Source organism: Onychostruthus taczanowskii, unplaced genomic scaffold (genome assembly GCF_017590055.1).
Source record: "Onychostruthus taczanowskii isolate IOZ18803 unplaced genomic scaffold, ASM1759005v1 scaffold48, whole genome shotgun sequence".
NCBI lineage: Eukaryota > Metazoa > Chordata > Aves > Passeriformes > Passeridae > Onychostruthus > Onychostruthus taczanowskii.
In genome coordinates, this window is record NW_024502347.1 from 2726191 (window position 1) to 2745133 (window position 18943).

General features: G+C 37.3%; 1 protein-coding gene across 1 annotated transcript in view; it reads left to right on the forward strand.

Moving 5' to 3' along the window:
- The window catches only part of ATG5 (autophagy related 5), a 73014-nt gene extending 54298 nt beyond the window's left edge, over positions 1–18716 (forward strand). The window contains exon 7 of the mRNA XM_041414880.1: positions 16369–18716. Within this exon, the coding sequence (XP_041270814.1) occupies positions 16369–16505 (137 nt within the window). The 3' untranslated portion in view covers positions 16506–18716. The remainder of the gene's footprint in view (positions 1–16368) is intronic.
- The last annotated feature ends 227 nt before the right edge of the window (positions 18717–18943 follow it).

Below are 18943 nucleotides of genomic sequence, written 5' to 3' on the forward strand. Positions count from 1 at the left end.
AAGGAGAGGATCTTAAGACCTTGTTGTTGCCTGCAACTGTAGCATAAGGTCACATACCTGATATGACAGAACATGTTACTTATGGCTGTTCTTCCTCAAAGTGATGAATAACAAAATTATCCATCCCTGAAAGAGCTAATACCATGGCTACTCTCCTCTACTGTCTGAAATTCTCAGTTGTACTCAGATTAGGTGGATTAGGCCACCTGCTTACAGCAACACTGTTGTTTATGATAGATAATAAAATTAAGTGTTATCTATCTGTTGCTTCGAGGAAGTCATGCTGTGTTTCCCCATGATTTTCTGTATTTGGTGATGGCATTCCTCTTGCCAATTAAGGGGCCTTTGTTTCCAGAAATAATATCAGGTCTGAATGTCAGCTTTTATCAAATTGGGGAAAAAAAGTGAATAATTCCCAACTATTGAAAAAATATATTTTGTTTAATACACATTTATGAAGTTCCTGTAAATGAACATCCTAATACTGTAAACAGTTCACTTAGAAATAGTGACTCATCTTATTAGGAGAAAGGGAGGAACAGAGTATGATCTTACAAAACTGCAAAGCAGCAACTGCAAGAGGAAACAGTGTTGAGTTCAGCAGAATGCTTTGAAGAGGCAAAGGGTTAAAATGATAGAAAACAGAGGGAGGGAAAGACTTTTCTTCTTCCCCACCAGAAATTTAAGACATTGGGCATAATGCAAAGATAAAAACGGTGTAACGCAAAAGAAAGCAGTTTTCTTGCACTGCTATCATGTCTAAACAATTCTGGATACAATTTTAATTTGCAAGTGTTGTTGAAGTCTTCATAAAACTTGTTTTGATTTTTGTCTCATGCTTCCTTGAAGGCTCAAATGGTAAACACTTGGACATAATGACGCAAACAGTAGGCTATCAATCATTCCCAGTTTTCACAGCATTGTTGTTCATTCAGAAAAGCTGCGTGAACTGACCTCTTTCTAAAGCAGTGTCATTAGTTCTTTCAGAAATAAAACAAGGATCAAAAAGACTTTCAGGATTTTTCTCTTAAGACTTGCTGTACTGAATGATTTTGTAAAATTAGGGATGAACTGTTTTCAATTAACTCTCAGCTTTTTTTAATGTATAATGTATGAGAGACTACATATTAATTGTTTTTGTTCTCCCTCAGTTTTTTAAGCATTGACTTCCAGTAAATTAGTTAAACAGAAAATTGAATTTAGATTAGATTTGCCATGTAGACTCCTAATATTGGTACAAATGAGAAATTGTGCAACAGAAGGAGGTAAATTTATGCAGTGTGAATGTCTTTGGATAGACATGAAATATGACTGGGCTTGCTCTGCCTGAGGTCAGAATTAGCTTGACGTGGGGCTTATTGTGGGAATTGGAGAGCACAGCACTATCCCATTCCTCGCTGTTCCTGTGGTGAGGAAGCAAACTGAGGAAGTCTATGCTCCCCATGTCTGACTAGTAAGTCTGATTGCATGTGCTCTCTGCAGACTGGTCTGCTTTTCAGTGCTGTGGAGGTACAGTGTTGAAATACTTTCCCAGGCTACCTAAATTTAAAAATATAACAAGCCATGGGCAGTTTTAGACGCTTTATTAGCCACACTGTCATCCCACATGGCTGTGAGAGTATTGTGAAGAGTTAGAGGTCTTGTAGAGTGTGGGTGTACTGAAAGGTGGTTAAAAGCTTGCTAGTGATACAAATTCTAGTCCACTGTCTGCTCTGCTGTAGGAGTCACCCTGCAGGCCACAAGTGACCTTCAGGCCACTGCTTAAGCTGCTCCGCCCTCCTTGCATCCTTGAGTCAGTGGTGCTTTCCATGTTGGAGGAGGTCATCCTGTACTTCTCCTTTTTGGTGTGAGTCATTATTTGTGCCTGTTATCTTTTCCTAACTAGGTCATCTGCTTGGATTATCCTTCTGCATCTGACTTTCATCTTACTGCCGACTTTTTGATTTTTGGGGTTTTTTTACACCCACAAACATATACCTGCCCCAGTTACCTTTTATTAAGTTGAAGTGGAAACTTTTTTTTTTCTGTGTTAAAATTGCATATTTTTTGATTTAGTACTCCTTTTTGGTCAAAAGGGGTGGAAGTCCAGAGGTTGGCTTGAGATTATAGAATTAATAGTCATGGTTACAGAAGTAATTAATATAGATTTAATTTGTCATGACCACATGGAAAGGTGCATATAATCGGAGAATAATGTGGCAGCTGTGCTTCTTGTTAGCCATCTTCATTTCTAAACAAACTACATAATCAGAGAGGGGTTCTGTTGTGTGCAGAATGTTCTGGCTCACTTGTTCCTAAAAGGAAACATAGTGGGTATGTGAAGCTGCTTGTGATCTTTCTGCATACAATTTCCTGGGAAACACTGACCATAGCTTGGTTTTTAGGGTTTCTCTAACTTTACCTTGATTGACTCTACAAGGATCATCCATGTGGTAGCTTATGAGCACTTTCCTCCTTTCCTGTTGGCAAATGGGATGAAATTCAGTAAGTCCAAATGCCAACATTCTGCACCTAGGACAGAGTAGCGTGGAGCACAGATATAAACTGGGAGAGGAGTGACTGGAGAGCAGGCCTGCAGAAAAGGGTCTGGGGATGCTGCCCAGTGGCAGTCTTAGTATGAGGCAACTGTAGGTCCTGGAAGCCAAGAGAGCAAACCAAGGATCAAGCACAGCACAGTCAGTAGGAAGAGGTGATTATCCCACTGTATTCAGCATCGGTGCAGCCTCACCTGGAGCACTGTGTGCAGTTCTGGGTCCCACAGTGTAAGGCTGTTAAGGTACTCAAGTGCCTCTATAGGAGAGCAGTGAAGCTGGAAGGCATGTCCTGTGAGGAGCAGCTTCCTGAGGAAGGGGAGAGGGAGATGCTAATTTCTTCCCCGAGTATCTGGTGATAGGACATGTGGGAATGGCTCAAAGCTGCACTGGGGAAGTTTAGGCTGGACCATGTTAAGCATTTATTTACCCTGAGTGTGGTCAAACACCAGAACAGTTTTCTAGAGAGGTGGGCCATGCTCCAAGCCTGTCAGTGTTCAAGAGGCATTTGCACAAGGCCCTTAACAATGTGCTCTAACTTTTGGCCAGCCCCAGATTTCTCAGGCAGTCGGATGAGATGATCACTGTAGGTCCCTTCCATCTGCCGTAGTCTATTCTAGTCTACTCCTTCCTCTTGTGTCCAGCAGCTTTGCTCACATCACAAGAGTAATGTGCTGTTTCTTTGTGACTTAGAAGTGGTTTCTGGGCATGCACAGGCACGAACATTCAGAATGGTAGACTGTAGGAAGAGGTACAGCAAGTAGGGAAATAATCTTGTTTCTCAGACAAGCCTTTGGAAATTTGTTCAGCTTCAGCTAAATTTGTTCTGCCGGCCACCCAATAAGTTTTATTAGTATCAGACTCCAGACTGTTCTCTTTAAATTAGTCAGAAGGCCAATGACTTTATTCAGACACAAGAAGAAGTTTTGTAAGTCTATCATTAGCAGTAGTAGTATGAAATGGAGAAAGTAAAATCCTCCACAGACCAAAAGAACTTCTTCAAAATTTAGCTTATTCTGTTTGAAAATGACAAGCCAGCATTTCTAAAATGCTCTCCAGAAGAGAGGTGAGGTTTTTTTCATCCTGGAATAATAGTCTGCTCTTCCCAGGAGCATCAGTGTCTTACCACCAATTTCCTGACTGAGTGCTATATAGATTTGGAAATCTAGGCAGTTGAGAAGACATTGTGGAAAATTACTGACAGAAAACCTGCCTGATTTCTAGTCATCTGCTGTGTATGTGAGTTTTAGGAGAACTGTTGGGATCAAAGCATCTGGACAGTGTGTTTTGGTTGTGTTGAATTTTCAGTTTTAAAATGAGTATTTTTTGTGTTTTAGGAGGAGACTGCAGGTTCCTTATGCACTGTACACATTGCAGTGTGTTCCCACAGAATTTATCACTTAGATAAAAGATGAGTGAAGAAAGACAAAAAAGAAGCAGAAATTAAGAGGCACAGAGGGGTGATGTGGCTTGTACCTGGTCACACTGAGGTCAGTAGCAGAGTTAACAATTGGATTTTTTTGAGTTGTGATCTAAATTAATCTGTCTTACTCCAGAGGCCACAAAGGTCACTCAGTATGAGTGAGCCATCAAAAATTTCACAGAAAGAAACCAAACCAAACTTTTGGTTTTTCATATATCCTTGCTTGCAGAAATAAGCATGTCAGCAACAGCTGAAGTACACAAATTTAGATTTACAGGCTATTTCTTATTGTTAGTTTCATAGAAAATGTGACAATGCCTTTAGTGCTGTAATTAGTTCAAGAGTAACTGGAGATTTGGGTCTACCAAAACTTTCAGGAGACAGTAATAACCCTCCGTGAAGATCCACAATGTGAAGTTCTCAACCAGGACACTGCAGCCTGCAAACAGATTTAAATTATGTGCTCTCAGTGTTTTTATTTATACTGGTAAACAGAAGTGGGCTAGAACATGTGGTTTTTGTGCTGTGTGACTATTAGCAATTCTTGGGCATAATTTTGGTTAAAGCATATTAATACTCTCACAGGAAATTTGAGCAGGGTTCATGGATTAACAGTCTGAGGTCTATCCTCAAGAAGCAGTGGAAAGAGGCAGATAATTTAGCTGAATAGGCATGAGCAGTTCTCTGGCGTTTGCCCTGAAGTTCAAAGGGTGGGTTCTGGCCCATTTTTTAAATTATATCTATACTTTTAAATGAGGTGTATGCACTGTGTCTTTGGGGGTTGGCTGAGTAAAATCATTCCCATCTCTCTTGCAGTCTAGTTCTATTTTGCCTTGATGCATATAGGTATATATATGATTTTTCCAGGAGATAAACTTCTTATAGGGCTGGAAAAAATAGAATCTGCAAAACTAAAGGACCTACAAAAATAATTAGGAGAAAAATAGTAGTTTTACCAGTAATGTAAAGGAGAATAACCCACTATGTGTCCTCTTCTCTTCTCTAAGGAATCAGCAGCACTTGCTAACGGTAGCTGTCCCCTGCTTGAATACCCATTTTAATCAGAGATTTTAATAACTTCACAATAAACAGTGGGTAACTTTATATTTTACTTTGCACCTGTAGCCATTTGAAGAATATCTGTTAAAAAATAGAGGTAAAACTTTTCCTTGTGTCAAAATATTATGCAGTGGTCTGTCTGGTGCACAAGAGGTGCTACAGTCAGTGAAGATTTGAATGCACTTGTGCTCCTTGTCCTTTTTCCGGATGGTATCATCACCACATCTACAATGGCAAAGTGCAGCAGGTCTCCACACTTTGACAAACTTCACTAGGTCCAGTATCTTTGTGCAAGCTGTCACCAGCCATTTAAGCCAAGAAGCCACATGTATGAAACAGACAGACAAAGAGATGCCCTCCTGACACTTGTGATGTTGGGGATCAATATCCTCAGATGGAGAGATGGCTGCAAAGCCTGTCCTCTTTAGTGCTGCGAGCTAATGTGGCCAAATTTGTGGTAATTAATTTCAGACCTGTGTGTGTCTACACAGCTAATGATTCCTGGTAATCTTGCTAATTAATTAATGATACTAATGTAGCAGATTTTGTTTGCAAATGCTGTATGTTTGTGTTGTAAGGTTTATGGATCTATTTTTCTACTATAAAGCAGAAAAATACTTTCTGAACTCTAAATTAAAAGAGAGAGTCCAGCTCTCATTAAAAATAAAGATTATATTATAATCTATCAGCTTTGCAGCTAACTGTCTTAATATTTTGGAATGGAAAAGCTAAAAAGAACTTTTGATGAAAACCTTCTTCCAATTTTAACTCTGACCAGGTAGCTGTTTTGAGAAGGGGTTGTTATTTTTTTTAGTGTTCAGTGTACAGCGTCCTGCAGGTATTCCATTACTCCTTTCACCACTCTTTCCTGAATTTTTCAATGCTAGATTCTTTAATTTTACTGTGGTAGAGGTCTCTAAATACTTTAGTCCACTAGCTGTTCAAAAGAACCTACAGTACATGTATTAAAAAAAGGTATTTCATGTGTGCAAATTCTACAGCCTGCTCATTACAGAATTTATTTTTCGATGAGTAAGGGCCCGGAAGACGCTAATGTAAGTATTTTAGCGAGGGTTTGTATTTCTCTGATAAACAGCACTCCCCTTCTGTTTGTGATCACAGGATGAAAGCTCTCTAAGCTTGTATATGTACATTTTTACTGCTACATCATGTAGTGTGCTCTTAAGATTGAGATCTCATTCCCCAGGAAGCATTTCTGTCTAAGATTAATTGCCCTTTTAAAATCAGTGTTTGATGTATTCCTTTGGCTATATCCTGACTCACTTTAACCCTCTTTGACCTGACCCCACTGACTATTATCGCCATGGCTGGAGCAGAAATCCTTCAGCCTGATGTATGCAGTACAGACTTGAGCCTGTGGTTTTTCACATCAATGGATTCAATTAGCTGATCAGCTTAGCAGAGGTTGAAGAATTTGTCAGACATGGAACAAAACTGTCCATACTTTGAATATAATTAAATAGCTCATCTCAATTTTCACATGTAGTTTGCTTGTGAAGTTGTTTACTTTGTTAGATAACGTAATAATAGTCTTGGAAGTAGCATTTTTAAAAAGGAAGTACCAGTTTATTTATCTCTAGTTAAATAGGGGAAGGCACAAAACATGAAATAATAGCCATTAAGCCTTGAATCTGTATGTGTGGCTTACCACTTTTCAGCCAAATGGTTTTAAACAGTAATTACATCCCAATGTCCACTTTTGAATTTGATGTGTTAAACTGGGCGGATAAACTAGCAATTAGCATTATGGCTTGAAAACAAGTGAACGTGCTGGTCTCTTCTGTGTTGAGAGTGATTTTTCAGAAACAGTAATCCTTGTGTGCTTTGCTAGGAATAGGTCATCATTTGATTAGCTAAAAAGTTCTTTATAAAAAATGGATGGCCATTAGGACCACAGAATATTTGCAGGCATGATGTGAATTATAGTAACTTGAAAATGAAGTAAACTTGAGGTTGAAAGTTCAAGAATGCCATTAAAAACCTTTAAAAGTGTATGAATGTGCATATGCTTAGGGGATATACAATATGATTGCATCAAGAATTTGTTATTTAATTGTTTGGCATTATAGTATTTTGAAAACAATGACGTTATAAAAGTTCTCACAAACTATTAGCAACAAGGTCTTTTACAGCAAATTGATTTGCTTTAGACCAAACTTTATAGAGATAAATCTTTATCAAATGGGATTTTTTTTGGTGGTTTTTTTTTTTTGTTTTGTTTTGTTTTGTTTTTTTGGGGGGTTTTTTTGGGTTGTTTTTTTTTTTTGGGTTTTTTTTGTGTTTATGTTTTTGTTTTTTTTCCCAAGAACCACATTGATCATGTTTAGTTCCCTAGCTGTATAGAGAGAGAGCCCTAATTTCTGGAGGTCAGTTTTACACTGTTTGAAGGGAAGGACAACCTCAAATCTAATTAAGGGCATAGTGCATAAAAGGGTTAACTTCTGGTAAGTCAAGATGCCTGCTGTTCAGAAAAGCTACACAACTCTTAAAAGTGATTTAGCTCTCCTTCAACAATGGAAAAGATATCATGGACCTCAATTTGTCACACGTTCAAGTGTTTACCTTTTAATGCACACCCTGCCTGTTCCTCATGTATCTAAATGTGTTGTGTGCTTGCTTGTTACATGGAGCAGCAGCATGATTTACATTGAACCTTCTTACTTTGTTCACATGTGAATGGCCAAACTTAATGCAGTGAAGAAGATTGTTTTATAAGCCTCAGCTGCTGACCGCAGCCTTTTATAAACTACCACAGGTTTATTGCTAGTTCAAAGATGAGGCTAAGACACTGATGCTAAGGAAGAAGTGTTATAAGAATATTCCCTGGGAGTTTAGTCTTACCTTTTTTTTATTCTGCCTGAAGCTAGATGTTTGATGGGAAGCATCTTTGGCCTTGTAAGGTCTTCTATAAGATGTCAGATTTTTAAGAAAAGTATTTTAGGGTTCTGTCATAAATTAATTTGGGACTTATTCTAAGAACCCCGTTTTAAAAACTTCGCTGAAATATACAAGAAAAAAATAATTTTAAAGCAACAACAGCAAAGTTCAGTTAAGTAAAGCTTAACCCATTTCCACCCTCTATCTGCTTTTCCATTGAGTTGCATGAACTCTTTTACAAAAGGAAAAGTTCCCTTATCTTGCATTGTGTTACTGTCAGTGTTAACTGTTTAGGGGAATTGTTAAAAATAGTCTGCTCAAGCCTAGTCTTCTTAGTGGTGTTTCAGGCCAAATTCACTTTCTCTAAAAACTTTTTGAGTGCACTAGAGAAAAGGTTTTCTAGTTCATTTACATGCTTTCTGGCTACTATGAGATTAGAAGTGTAAGCCAAGTTCTCATCTGCTCCTCCAAAGCATCAGCATTCTGCTGATTACTTTAATCTGCTTTTTTTGCTGTGTTTCAGAAATGTGACTATTTAACCTGAGGATAGACTTGAGGTAAAAGATGACAGGAAATAACAAGAGAGAAAAGTTGCATGGAAAAGAAAACTATGAATGGGGTGATGCCAAATATTTGACTTCATCTCAGTATTTAGTGATATTTAAAGTAGATTATGGTAATATTGCATATGATAATATGGCACTTCTGTTTGGGGGATAGAGAAGGCTGGATGGTGCCTGGGATAGTCCAAGGAATGTAATCATATAAGAACTGTGACAAAGAAAGTTTTGTCCTCTCTGCTAAGTCACAGATGTCTAAATTCAAGCTGAGATGTTTCTACCACGAGAAGATCATGAAGATACCAGCCAACTGGCTTGGGTCAAAACCATGTACATAAATAGAGCAATAAATACAGCTAAATTAGTAGATATGGATTTAATATCAGTCCATATTTAAATCTTGCCTGGAGCTGGGCTTTTGTAGTCAGGTACTCTGGAAGAATAGAGTTCACTGAAGTTGATACAGGTCTAGTTCTGTCATAGCATTTTGGACAAGTAGTTCCTATGAGGGCCTCTGGTAAGATGGCATGAAGGCACTCTGAGGGTTAAATTGAGACAATATGAGTGACAAAACACTTCAGGTTCAAGAGACTGATGTTTCAAACTATTTTGGAGAAGAATTTTAAAAAGCAACTTAATTAGTTAGAAAAGACAGGTTGAACACTCTTGTTCTGTTATCTGTAGGTTGTTCAGTAAAGTATTAAAAATTAATATTTGTTTTAAAAGGGATTTTAAAACAAAATACAAGGTTGTAGCTTTTATTTACCATATCCCAAACTGGAAGCAGACATTTAGGAAAATAATGACCTTCAGTTTGAGCAATTGAACTTGTTACTACTAAATGGCTAAAATGAGTGATATTGTCTTGTTGCTGACAGTTAACTAAATCTGTGTCATGGTTTATTTATATTCATGTCAGGCAGTTCGAGTCTATCCAGGAACTGTCATTCTTATTCTCCAAACCACATCTTGTGTTTGGAACAATTCTTATTTCAGACACAGAATCATTTTGAGAAAGAAATTTGTACTGAATAATGCACTGACCTTGTATTTCTGTGGGTGAGTTCTTTGCCTGAAGTCAGCTTCAGTGGCTTTCCCCAGTGCTGGTGAGATATGTAGGCAGGAAGGAAAAGTCAGTCCTGTGCTTTCATGTCATATATCAGCATCTAAAATTTTTGAGGTCAGAGGAACCTTTTGTTGTGGCTAGGCTATTGTAGAGTTGGCTTTGCAGAACTCTTTGTGTGTTCTTGCTCTTGGTCAGAGGATACTGAACAGCTATCGCTGACATGATCCAGTGTATCATCTGTGTGTCTCCTGAAACTGAACATCATTCCAGCTTCAGGGAGAGGAAGAGAATAAGGATTTTGGTACTTTGTGTGGTTGAAGTGAGATTAAAAGCATGTTAAGATTGCTATGGAAAAATGAGTCACGTTTAGCAATAGAGCCTACTGCTGTGGCAAGCAGGATTGTTTTTGCACAAGGTGGTATTCACAGAAAAGTAAGGACAGCCTGGGATATGCTGGCTAAAATAGGCTAGTGTGAAGCTTCTGAAAGCCCATAAGATTTTATTCCTAGTTAAAAAATTCTAAATTCTAAAAAAAACCCTGCTCAACTGAACATGTAGTAAACTTAGACCTTGAAGTTATAGTTCCTTAAGTATGAAGTACTTGGTTTTAGTAAAGAGAACATGCTTGCTGTCTGAAATACTTGTGTTGGGTTCATTTGAAGAGCAGAATGTAATTTGGCTGTGGGATTTCACCAAAATCAACTTTTTATGCACTTCGCATGAAATTACATAGATATTGAGCTCTTGTTAGTACTCAGCTGATTAAGTACAATTTTTTCAATATACAAATTTATTTTTCTATTGGATCTCTTTATATTGAGGTTGTCATCACTGTGGAATAAGAGCACCTCACCGTATTTCTGTACCTTGGTCACTATTACACATACACATGCCAGAAACTGATTGCAGATGTTCCAGTTAGATTGGAGTTTATGAATGGAAAAGCCTGTAATAATATGTGTTAGTTTCTAATACCTTTTTAAAGGTACTGGAGAAAAGTAAAGCATGAATATTTAATTTATACGTGGATTTAATTCATTCTGTAGCTATGGTTGCTCCTTGTGCAAAGAAATATTTTGCCATGAGTTAAAAAATATATGGTACCTGCCTGTAGTAAGTACTACAGAAGTGACATGAAAATGTTGATAAATGCTCCTTAGCCAAATTTTTTTTGCACTTCATGAACACAGGGTTTTTTTTGTAGCACACACAATGAAAATAATTGTGAAGCTTGTTTTGTTGTAAATGTTATCCTGTCTTTGTCAGTTTTAATATTGGACATTGGAACTGTTTGAACAGGCTACTATTAAACGAGGTAGATGCTCTTTGTCGAGTTTCAGGGCTAACAAATTAAACCACTGCTTAGAGAGGGGAAGAATAACTTCAGCCACTGTCCAGTGCTTTCCTACCACGTGTGCTTACAAATTAGAACACAATCTTTGAATTTGCTTGCTAATATAGAATAGTCTTTTGTAAATAAGTGCACAGTTGCCTGTGTGATCCTTGGTGCTAGACTAGAGGCCTAGCTTCCAAGAAGGAAATTTTCACTTTTGCTTACTGGAGATTTGGCCTTGCCCAACTTTGGCTTCAGGCTTTCAAAACTGGGTCAGCAATATCTTTCAGTAACAAACTTAGTGGTTGCACACTACATTACTCACACGGGGCACATTACTGAAAGCTGTGTTTCTGCAAGTAATTTCCTATGAGATTCTTCAGAGGTAGATAAAATCTTTCCAGTGAAGGTGTTGGTGTGTCTCTTCAGATTCAGAGATGTCTGAGACTCCAGGTGCTGAGCACACACTGTTCTCCTGCCAGATAATATAAGGAGCAGAAGAAAGGGGGAGAAAAGCAGCCACACCACAGTCACAAAAAGAAAATTCTCCTCCTTATAATGCCGTTCCAAGATGAGTTTCCCTACAATATGGCATAGCCTATTGTCAGGAATACCTTTAGTATCATCTTCAGAGCATATGGTATATTCTGAAGATAAGCAACCAAATGTCTATGGCCCAATTCACAGCTGGAAAGCTGGCATCCAGTTATGTTACACTATTAAAATGCTGCTACTGCATGAAACTTGGTTATGTTTACTCCTTATGCATTTTAGTGTCCTTGTCTATAGTCCTGTGGCCTTGTACCTTACAAGAAATGCATTGTTTGCCCCTAACTTGGTGTACTGGCTTCTATTTGCCTTTTTAGGATTGAAAAGCCAATTTTATAAGTGGTGCTGCCCCTGGCTACAGGCAGATTCTAGGACTTGCTATGCAGAGAACTTGCATACTGAGGATTCTAATTGAGTACTCCAGGGGCACTTCTGCTAAAGCCTGAATATCTTGTATTGTCCATCGGTTAAGGGATTTAAGCCTGCTAAATTGCCCTGACAAGTGATTGCTTGAGGCCACAAATCAGAAGGGAGGTATTTCATCCCACTAAAGAATTTTAAGTGGTACATCACAGATGTAGTCTGGCTAGAGAAGCTGTCTTGTGTAGGTGAAAGGGAGAATGTCACTGCAGCACTGGTGAGCATTGAGGTGCTAATCTGGGTAAAACCTGGCTGAAGTACCTGTGACTGAGGCAGTGCCTTCTCACTATTCTGCTCTCAGGCACTTGAATCTCTCTCAAAACTAAACCAATCTTCTATGTCCATCTTTAGTTCTTTCTTTCAAATAATAATGTATCTCAGTAGAAAAATTTATTCAGATGCATCAGTGCTCATGTGCAACAATCTGAATTGATGCTGAATAAGCTAATTTTTCTATTACTGAGTAGACTAGTTTGCAAGTAACAACTTATATAGCTGAAGGAAAGACTGTGTGATACCATGACATGGCACACCTTCCCACCTTCTCTGAAGTTTACAGATTTTCTTGTTTGTTCTTCTGCTGTGTCTCGCTGATTCCTGGATATTGAGGGGTATTAAAGGAAGCTGGGATTAGGAACAGTGAATATTGTAATTAGGGCATTCCCTTCAAGAAGAGAGAGTGGGCTCAAGCTGCCTCAGGTTGAGGAGGGCTTTGAGCCACTCTTTCAAGGACTCACTTGAGATGCAGCAGGCCACTCTCGCTTGCTTCCTCCCAGCAGATGCCTATCTGCAAAAGAGAGTCCTTTGCCAATATTTTCTTGTAGTGGTTTCCTCATCAGGAGCATGGAGCTGCCTTGTAGGTGACAGAAAAGCAGATCTCTTCTTAAACCCTTCACTTCAGAGGTTCTTGTTTCTCTCCATTTTCTGTACAAAGCTGGAAAACCCTTCTGACTTTACATGATATGATTAATTAGCCTGGGTCTGATCAACACTTTAAGTGTTGCAGCCTTGAGTTAGGGTCTAAGTTAAGTCACCTGAATGTCTCAAAAATGTCTTGGTACATAACATGTAAGCATAGTTATCTGCCTTCTGGAGGTGGAGTATTGTTCAGTTTTGCCAAAAAGCATTACCCTCTGTGCTTAGAGCTTGCATCTAGTAACTTGAGGGGGCTACAGTACCTTCTCTATTGATACAGCTCCACAGGGAAGGCAGTAAAAAAAGTAATTTAATTTTGGGATGACTGCTCTGGTAGATGACTTAATTCACTTTCAGGGTTGCTTGGGATTTTTTTTGCAAATGCCAAAACAGTGTTTGTTACTTGAGCATCACTTCAGTAATATAGAAGTACTCTGATTTTAAGTAGCACTATGAAAACCTATAAAACGCAGATTGCTATGCTTTTATTTTTCTTGTATTTCCACTTCATCTTACTCCCAAGAGTAATTTGCAGCAAAGCAAAAAAAAAAAAAATCTTAGGCCATGTGATAAGTAATGTGTAACTCAGTTCTGACAGGATTTTAAGAAGACAAAGTTGGTGAGGTTACTGGAAAATTTGAATTAGTGTTTTTGAGGAAATTCTGTTTATTTTTTCACTAGATTACTGAACATTGTAGAATGGGTATTGACAGTAATGATATCATCAGGTCTGGACCCTGTGCACTGCAGATGAACAGAGTTATTTGCTCTAATTTTCACAGGCATTGTCCAGTGATACAGAGTGGCATTACTTTGTAATTAGCTAGTTTAAATTTTACACCACTAATTTAAATATATGTTGTGTTTAGCAACTTGTGCACTTTGTGGCTGCATTTTGTCAGTTTAAAAAGGCTTCTTGTGATCATAGAATGTGAATTGGGGAAGAAGAGGACAGCGGTTGGTGGGTCAAGATGCATCTAAAATCATGGAAAAAAATATTTTGCAAATATATTAATCTGTTATATCTCTAAAACAGTGGATGAAGTTTTCATGATAGCTAGCAAATCATTCAGGACTCAGATCACAGTGGAAATGGATAATAATTAGACAGCTGTTGGCAAAATAATAATAGTTTTCAGTAATTGTTTTAGTGTATTTGCTGTTGACAACATTTTGCTACAAAAAGTAGAGAAGAGTGTATATGAGAGAGACTGATTTATAATTGGATGTGCAATGGAAAACATGAAAGTTGAGGAAAGTTTGGGTAAATGTGCCTTAAGTGAGAGTTTGTGGTTCCTAGTAACAAAAGGAGAGAAGAATGTTGCAGTAAAAACAATGGATTTTGTGAAAGAAGGCTGCAGTAAATACAGAATTGGGAGATAAGATCTCTTCAGTCAAGCCTCAAGGGGAAAAGGAATTAAGGAGAAGTGATGCTTTGTCAGAGATAATACTAAAGTACAAACAATGCTAATGCAGAGATTTAGATTTTAATTAAACTGGTAAATTCTTCATTGACCTCTGAGGCTTTCCCAGTTTGCCAAGGAACAAAATAAAAGACTTGTATGAGAAAGGGACACTCCTGGGTAAGGCACAAGGAATGGAGACATCAAGATTACCTGCACTTCATTTTTACAAGAAAATAATAGAGAGTAGTGTGTGTGCAAGAGAAGGCACGTGCACACACATACATATGTTGCACAGTAATGGAAGAGCCAAAGAAAATGTTTATCACTTACAAACCTTTCCTCCAATGGCAAGAAAATGATACTGGGGTTCTAAAGCTTATAATCTTCTTTTTTGCAAATTTTGGCTAAAAAGAGTCAGATGCATTCTGTCACCTGATTTTATGTAAATTAGTTGTTTCTGAAAGTTAAATAATACTATGAAACATTAAGAAAAAGTCACTAACACCAATTTAAGGAATGACGTAGGTAGGTTTTAGTTTTAGTGTTAAATACATATATTTGAAGGTTATTTAAAAATATTTAGATGTTCCCTAACTTCTAAGAAGAAAGAAAATTGGTGTTGTAAATGAATGAATGCACCACCACAACTGGGTTTCTGAGATCTTTTCTTTTGGAGTTAATTCTTTTGACAATCTGACTGGTAGTGTTTCAGCCCAATAAATACCTCTTTTGGCTAGAAATACCAGAATTTGGTTTTTAAATTATGTGCTTTGTTCTTCAGACTTGTCTGCAATAAAACCAGAAAGCAGCAAGTGTTTATGCTTAATTTAGTGTGACAATGTGTGTATTATGCCCTTTAGAGAATCAAGACTTTGAACAGAATATACCATGTGTAGGTGACAAGTAACAAAAGTGTAATGCTTCATTTTAAGCAAACATAACTGTCTGCTCTTGCAGAAAGAATTATTACTAGCATAAAGTCAGCTACGTGTTTGGGATGGTTTTTTTTACCAGCTGTGTGGGCATAGATAGCTGGTTATACTACAAACTTGTCCAGGCAGCTGTCAAATCATTTTGGCTACCAAACAAATGTGATTTTATCTGTTATAAAATAGAAATTACACTACAACTGGGGCCACTGAATGCAAGAACCAGTAGTGGTACCTACACTTCTAGATTCTGCTCTCTTCCATGCAGCTCTTGGTGAGGATGGTGGTTTGTTCTGTAATAAAAACACTGGAGGGGGACATAAAATGCCAATTAGTGAATGCAGTAATACTTTTGAGTACTGAATGGGATTTCACTGTGGTAGGTCCATGTGAGAATGCCATAGTATAGAATAAAATGAGTGAAAGGTCACTGCCTACTTTTTCTTCCCCCTAACCATTAGTTGAAGCATATTTAATATGCTCTTCTCATCCCTTGTCTCTGAAATAAATTTTCATTTTTTGTTGTTTTGGTTCATGTCATGACTGTTATGTCAGTTGCTTTAGCTGGTTCCCATCATTTGAATCAAAGGATCAAAGTACTTGCATCCTCCGGGACAAGTATAAATAAAAAGAATTGAAATATTCTTAGAAAATACTCTCATTATACTGGGAATAATTTGCTAACTTTGCTTTTCCAAGAGTTGAAACTAAGTGAGAAAAAGCTGGTGCCAACTCTGCCTTCGGAGTAACTGAAATGTTGCTAGTGATTTATGTAAATTATTCTTAGCAAAACAAAATTACTTAAGGAATGATACATGTATTATATTACACATAGTCCAGCTCTTTCAGGAGATCACAGTATTAAGAATACAACTTATCAGTATGTTTTAGGAAGCTTAACATTTTAAGCATGATCTGTGTAAAATTCATATGCCTTACAGCCGGGTTAGATGGATGTGCCTTAAATGGGTTGACAACAAGCTGGGACCACTAGGGTTAAAAAAAAAAGCCCTCTTGCAACTAGTAAAGAAAAGTGGCACTTCCATTAAGTTTTACTTAATTCCAGTTTTGTCTTGGAATTAATTTTAACTCACAGTTTCTGTTTTAGATGGTACAAATCTCAGCTTTCTCCACAGTGATATTTCCTAGTTTTCGTTCTGTTACATGTTAAACTCTGTAATACCAATTAAATCTACCGTTAATTAAGTATGAGTAAATGTTTAATCTTCCTGTGAACTTTGAATGGTATACTAGTGGTTTCTCTTTTTCTTTGAATTAGATGGAGAGCAGAAGACTCAAGTGATGATTCATGGAATTGAGCCAATGCTGGAAACACCCATTCAGTGGCTAAGCGAACATATGAGCTATCCAGATAATTTTCTCCACATTAGTATCATTCCCCGACCTACTGATTGAAACTCAGCTATGTTCCTCTGAGGATCATTCTCAAGCTGGAATTCTAAGGGCATGTCAACTTCTTGCTTCTGTCAGTCTTGACAGAGGCAGCCTGACCAGAAAAAAAGAAACCAACAAAAAGCCGAAACAAAACAAGAAGTCCTCACTGCTGTAAGCCAAACAGGAAGAGAGATCCTATCATCAGATAAGGGCAAATGGGCTGATCTTATTTTGCATCACTGCTGCGTTTGTTCACCACTGTAATTAAATCAGTTGCGATATGAAAGAATTTACAGGACTTCTGCAAGTCTGCTGTTTTCTTGTAAAATATAATGTAGCTGAAACTGTCAGCCGAAGAGCAAATGGAAATATGCCACTTGATTGTATTTCTGATTAACAAATAAACAGGGCTGTTTCCTAAAGAGGTAGTGTTTCAGCTTTGAGGGTGGAAACATTGGTTTAATTTTCTAGAAAGTTAGACACTGAGAGATTTGGTTACCAATAGCTTTTTGTAAAAGATCAAATTACTGTAAATCCATCTTTCCTTAATGAGAAGTTCATGTTTACAGCATATGTATTGGTATGCAAATGATCTTTTAACTTTGATAACAAGCAGTGAGAGATTTTAAAGTAAGCCCGTGAGCATGTTTTGTCAGTTAAAAACATGCACAACTTAATAATTACAAATACTCTTGATTTGTATGCTGTCACTGAATACTCCAGTGTGTTTATTATTCAAACCAGTTTTCATAGACTAGCAACGATGTAGGATAATTTGTCTCAGGATTCGTCATGGCATTTCTTTGTGCTCATCTAGCTTTTTTTCTTTAAGAATATATTTTCTTAATTTACTTTAAAAAGGTTTGTTTGGTTTTTTTTTTTTAAAGCTACATGGATGATGCAAACAGGATTGTATCCTGCTGTTTATTCCCATAGACTAGGAAACAGTTAAATCATAGAATGATGAGCAGATTGCTTTTTAATGATTTTGAATTTTGGAAAGCTGAGGCTTTTCCAAGTTAATACTTTCTTACATCTGTGGTCCCTGTGCAATCGGTCCGCAATTTGGAATCTTCTAATCTCATTGCACAGATTTTTTCTTAGTGTAGCAGATGTGTTTTTAGGTTATTGGATCATTTTGGTTTCTAAATGCTCGCTACCATTGCAGATGCTACTCGAACTCTACCAATTTTTTTTTGTGTTACACTAAATTCATCAAACTCTGTGCTCTCTTGCTTTGTCTGCAGTTTGTGGCTGTTTGTGGCACAAAACTATGTTTATAGTAGACATATTATCCAATCTGTCAAATATTATCCAATATAAAGAAAGCATGATATTTTTCTTTCAAAAATAGTGGCTGTCCAAGCTCCTACTCACAGTCTTGGCTTGTAAATGTCCCAGTGATTCCCAGTGCTGTTCCCATTCGTTCCCATGCTCCCTTTATGACAGGATACTTACCTGTATCTGAAAAAGAAGACAATTAAAATCAGCCAAATGAACAAAAACCTCTTTCTGAAGCAAGAGGGGAAGGATCTCCATGGGTGAGGATAGGGTTGAGGCTAAGAAGAGCCCTGAGGGCAGCAAAAATCTGTAGACAGATTAGATACTGTTTTAAATGTTAATGAGGAAAATAGCATTAAGGAAATGGAAGGGTAAAGGTACTAATGAAACAAACCTATGCTGTATTCTGCAGGACATGAAGAACTTTTAAAACAAAACAAACCATGCTGGTCTGTGTTTATGCAGAATTGAAATATAATATTCTTATGGTGGGATGATTTGGTTAAGTTATTCTAATTTCCAGTTCTGTTTGGAATTTTTGTTACAGTGTTAGATTGGCATTTATAAACTTCCTTAGGCACACATATCTAAATATTTTGGAGATTTTCAAAGTCCTGCCAATGGATAAAGCAAATATTTTGTAGAGTCTTCATATTGAAAAAAAAAAATCTTTTGTAGGGATAATTTTTCCATTAATCAGGATAAGAGGCAATACATTTCAAAAAACTGTAGAGGTTGTGTTTCCTTTGTTTTAAGGTAATCTGGAGTGAGTCGCTGGCTATTTTAATATATTCTACACCAGCATTTTAAGTATACAGCTCTTCTTATGGCCCGTATTTGCCAGTAAATCTGACTTTAAGGCCTAGCATGGAACAAAGAAATAGCTTGGCTTTAAAACATACTCTTTCCTCTTACTTTAACTATTTAAACTTTATTAAAAAATAAAACAAAGTTTGAGTCTGTCTTTATTTCTAGCAAAATAAGTATCTTTGTCATGGAATGACGAGTATTTACGTAATAAGTAGGAACTTCTTAGAAGAGGTTCTTAGAATGTCATCACATATAGATTGGGTTCTGAACTAAAGCAGGTAGGTATCTATTCTATGTTAAAATATCTGGTTTTGAGATAGGCATGGTGACATTTTGAAATGTCACACTAAACCTGAGTAATATCTCCT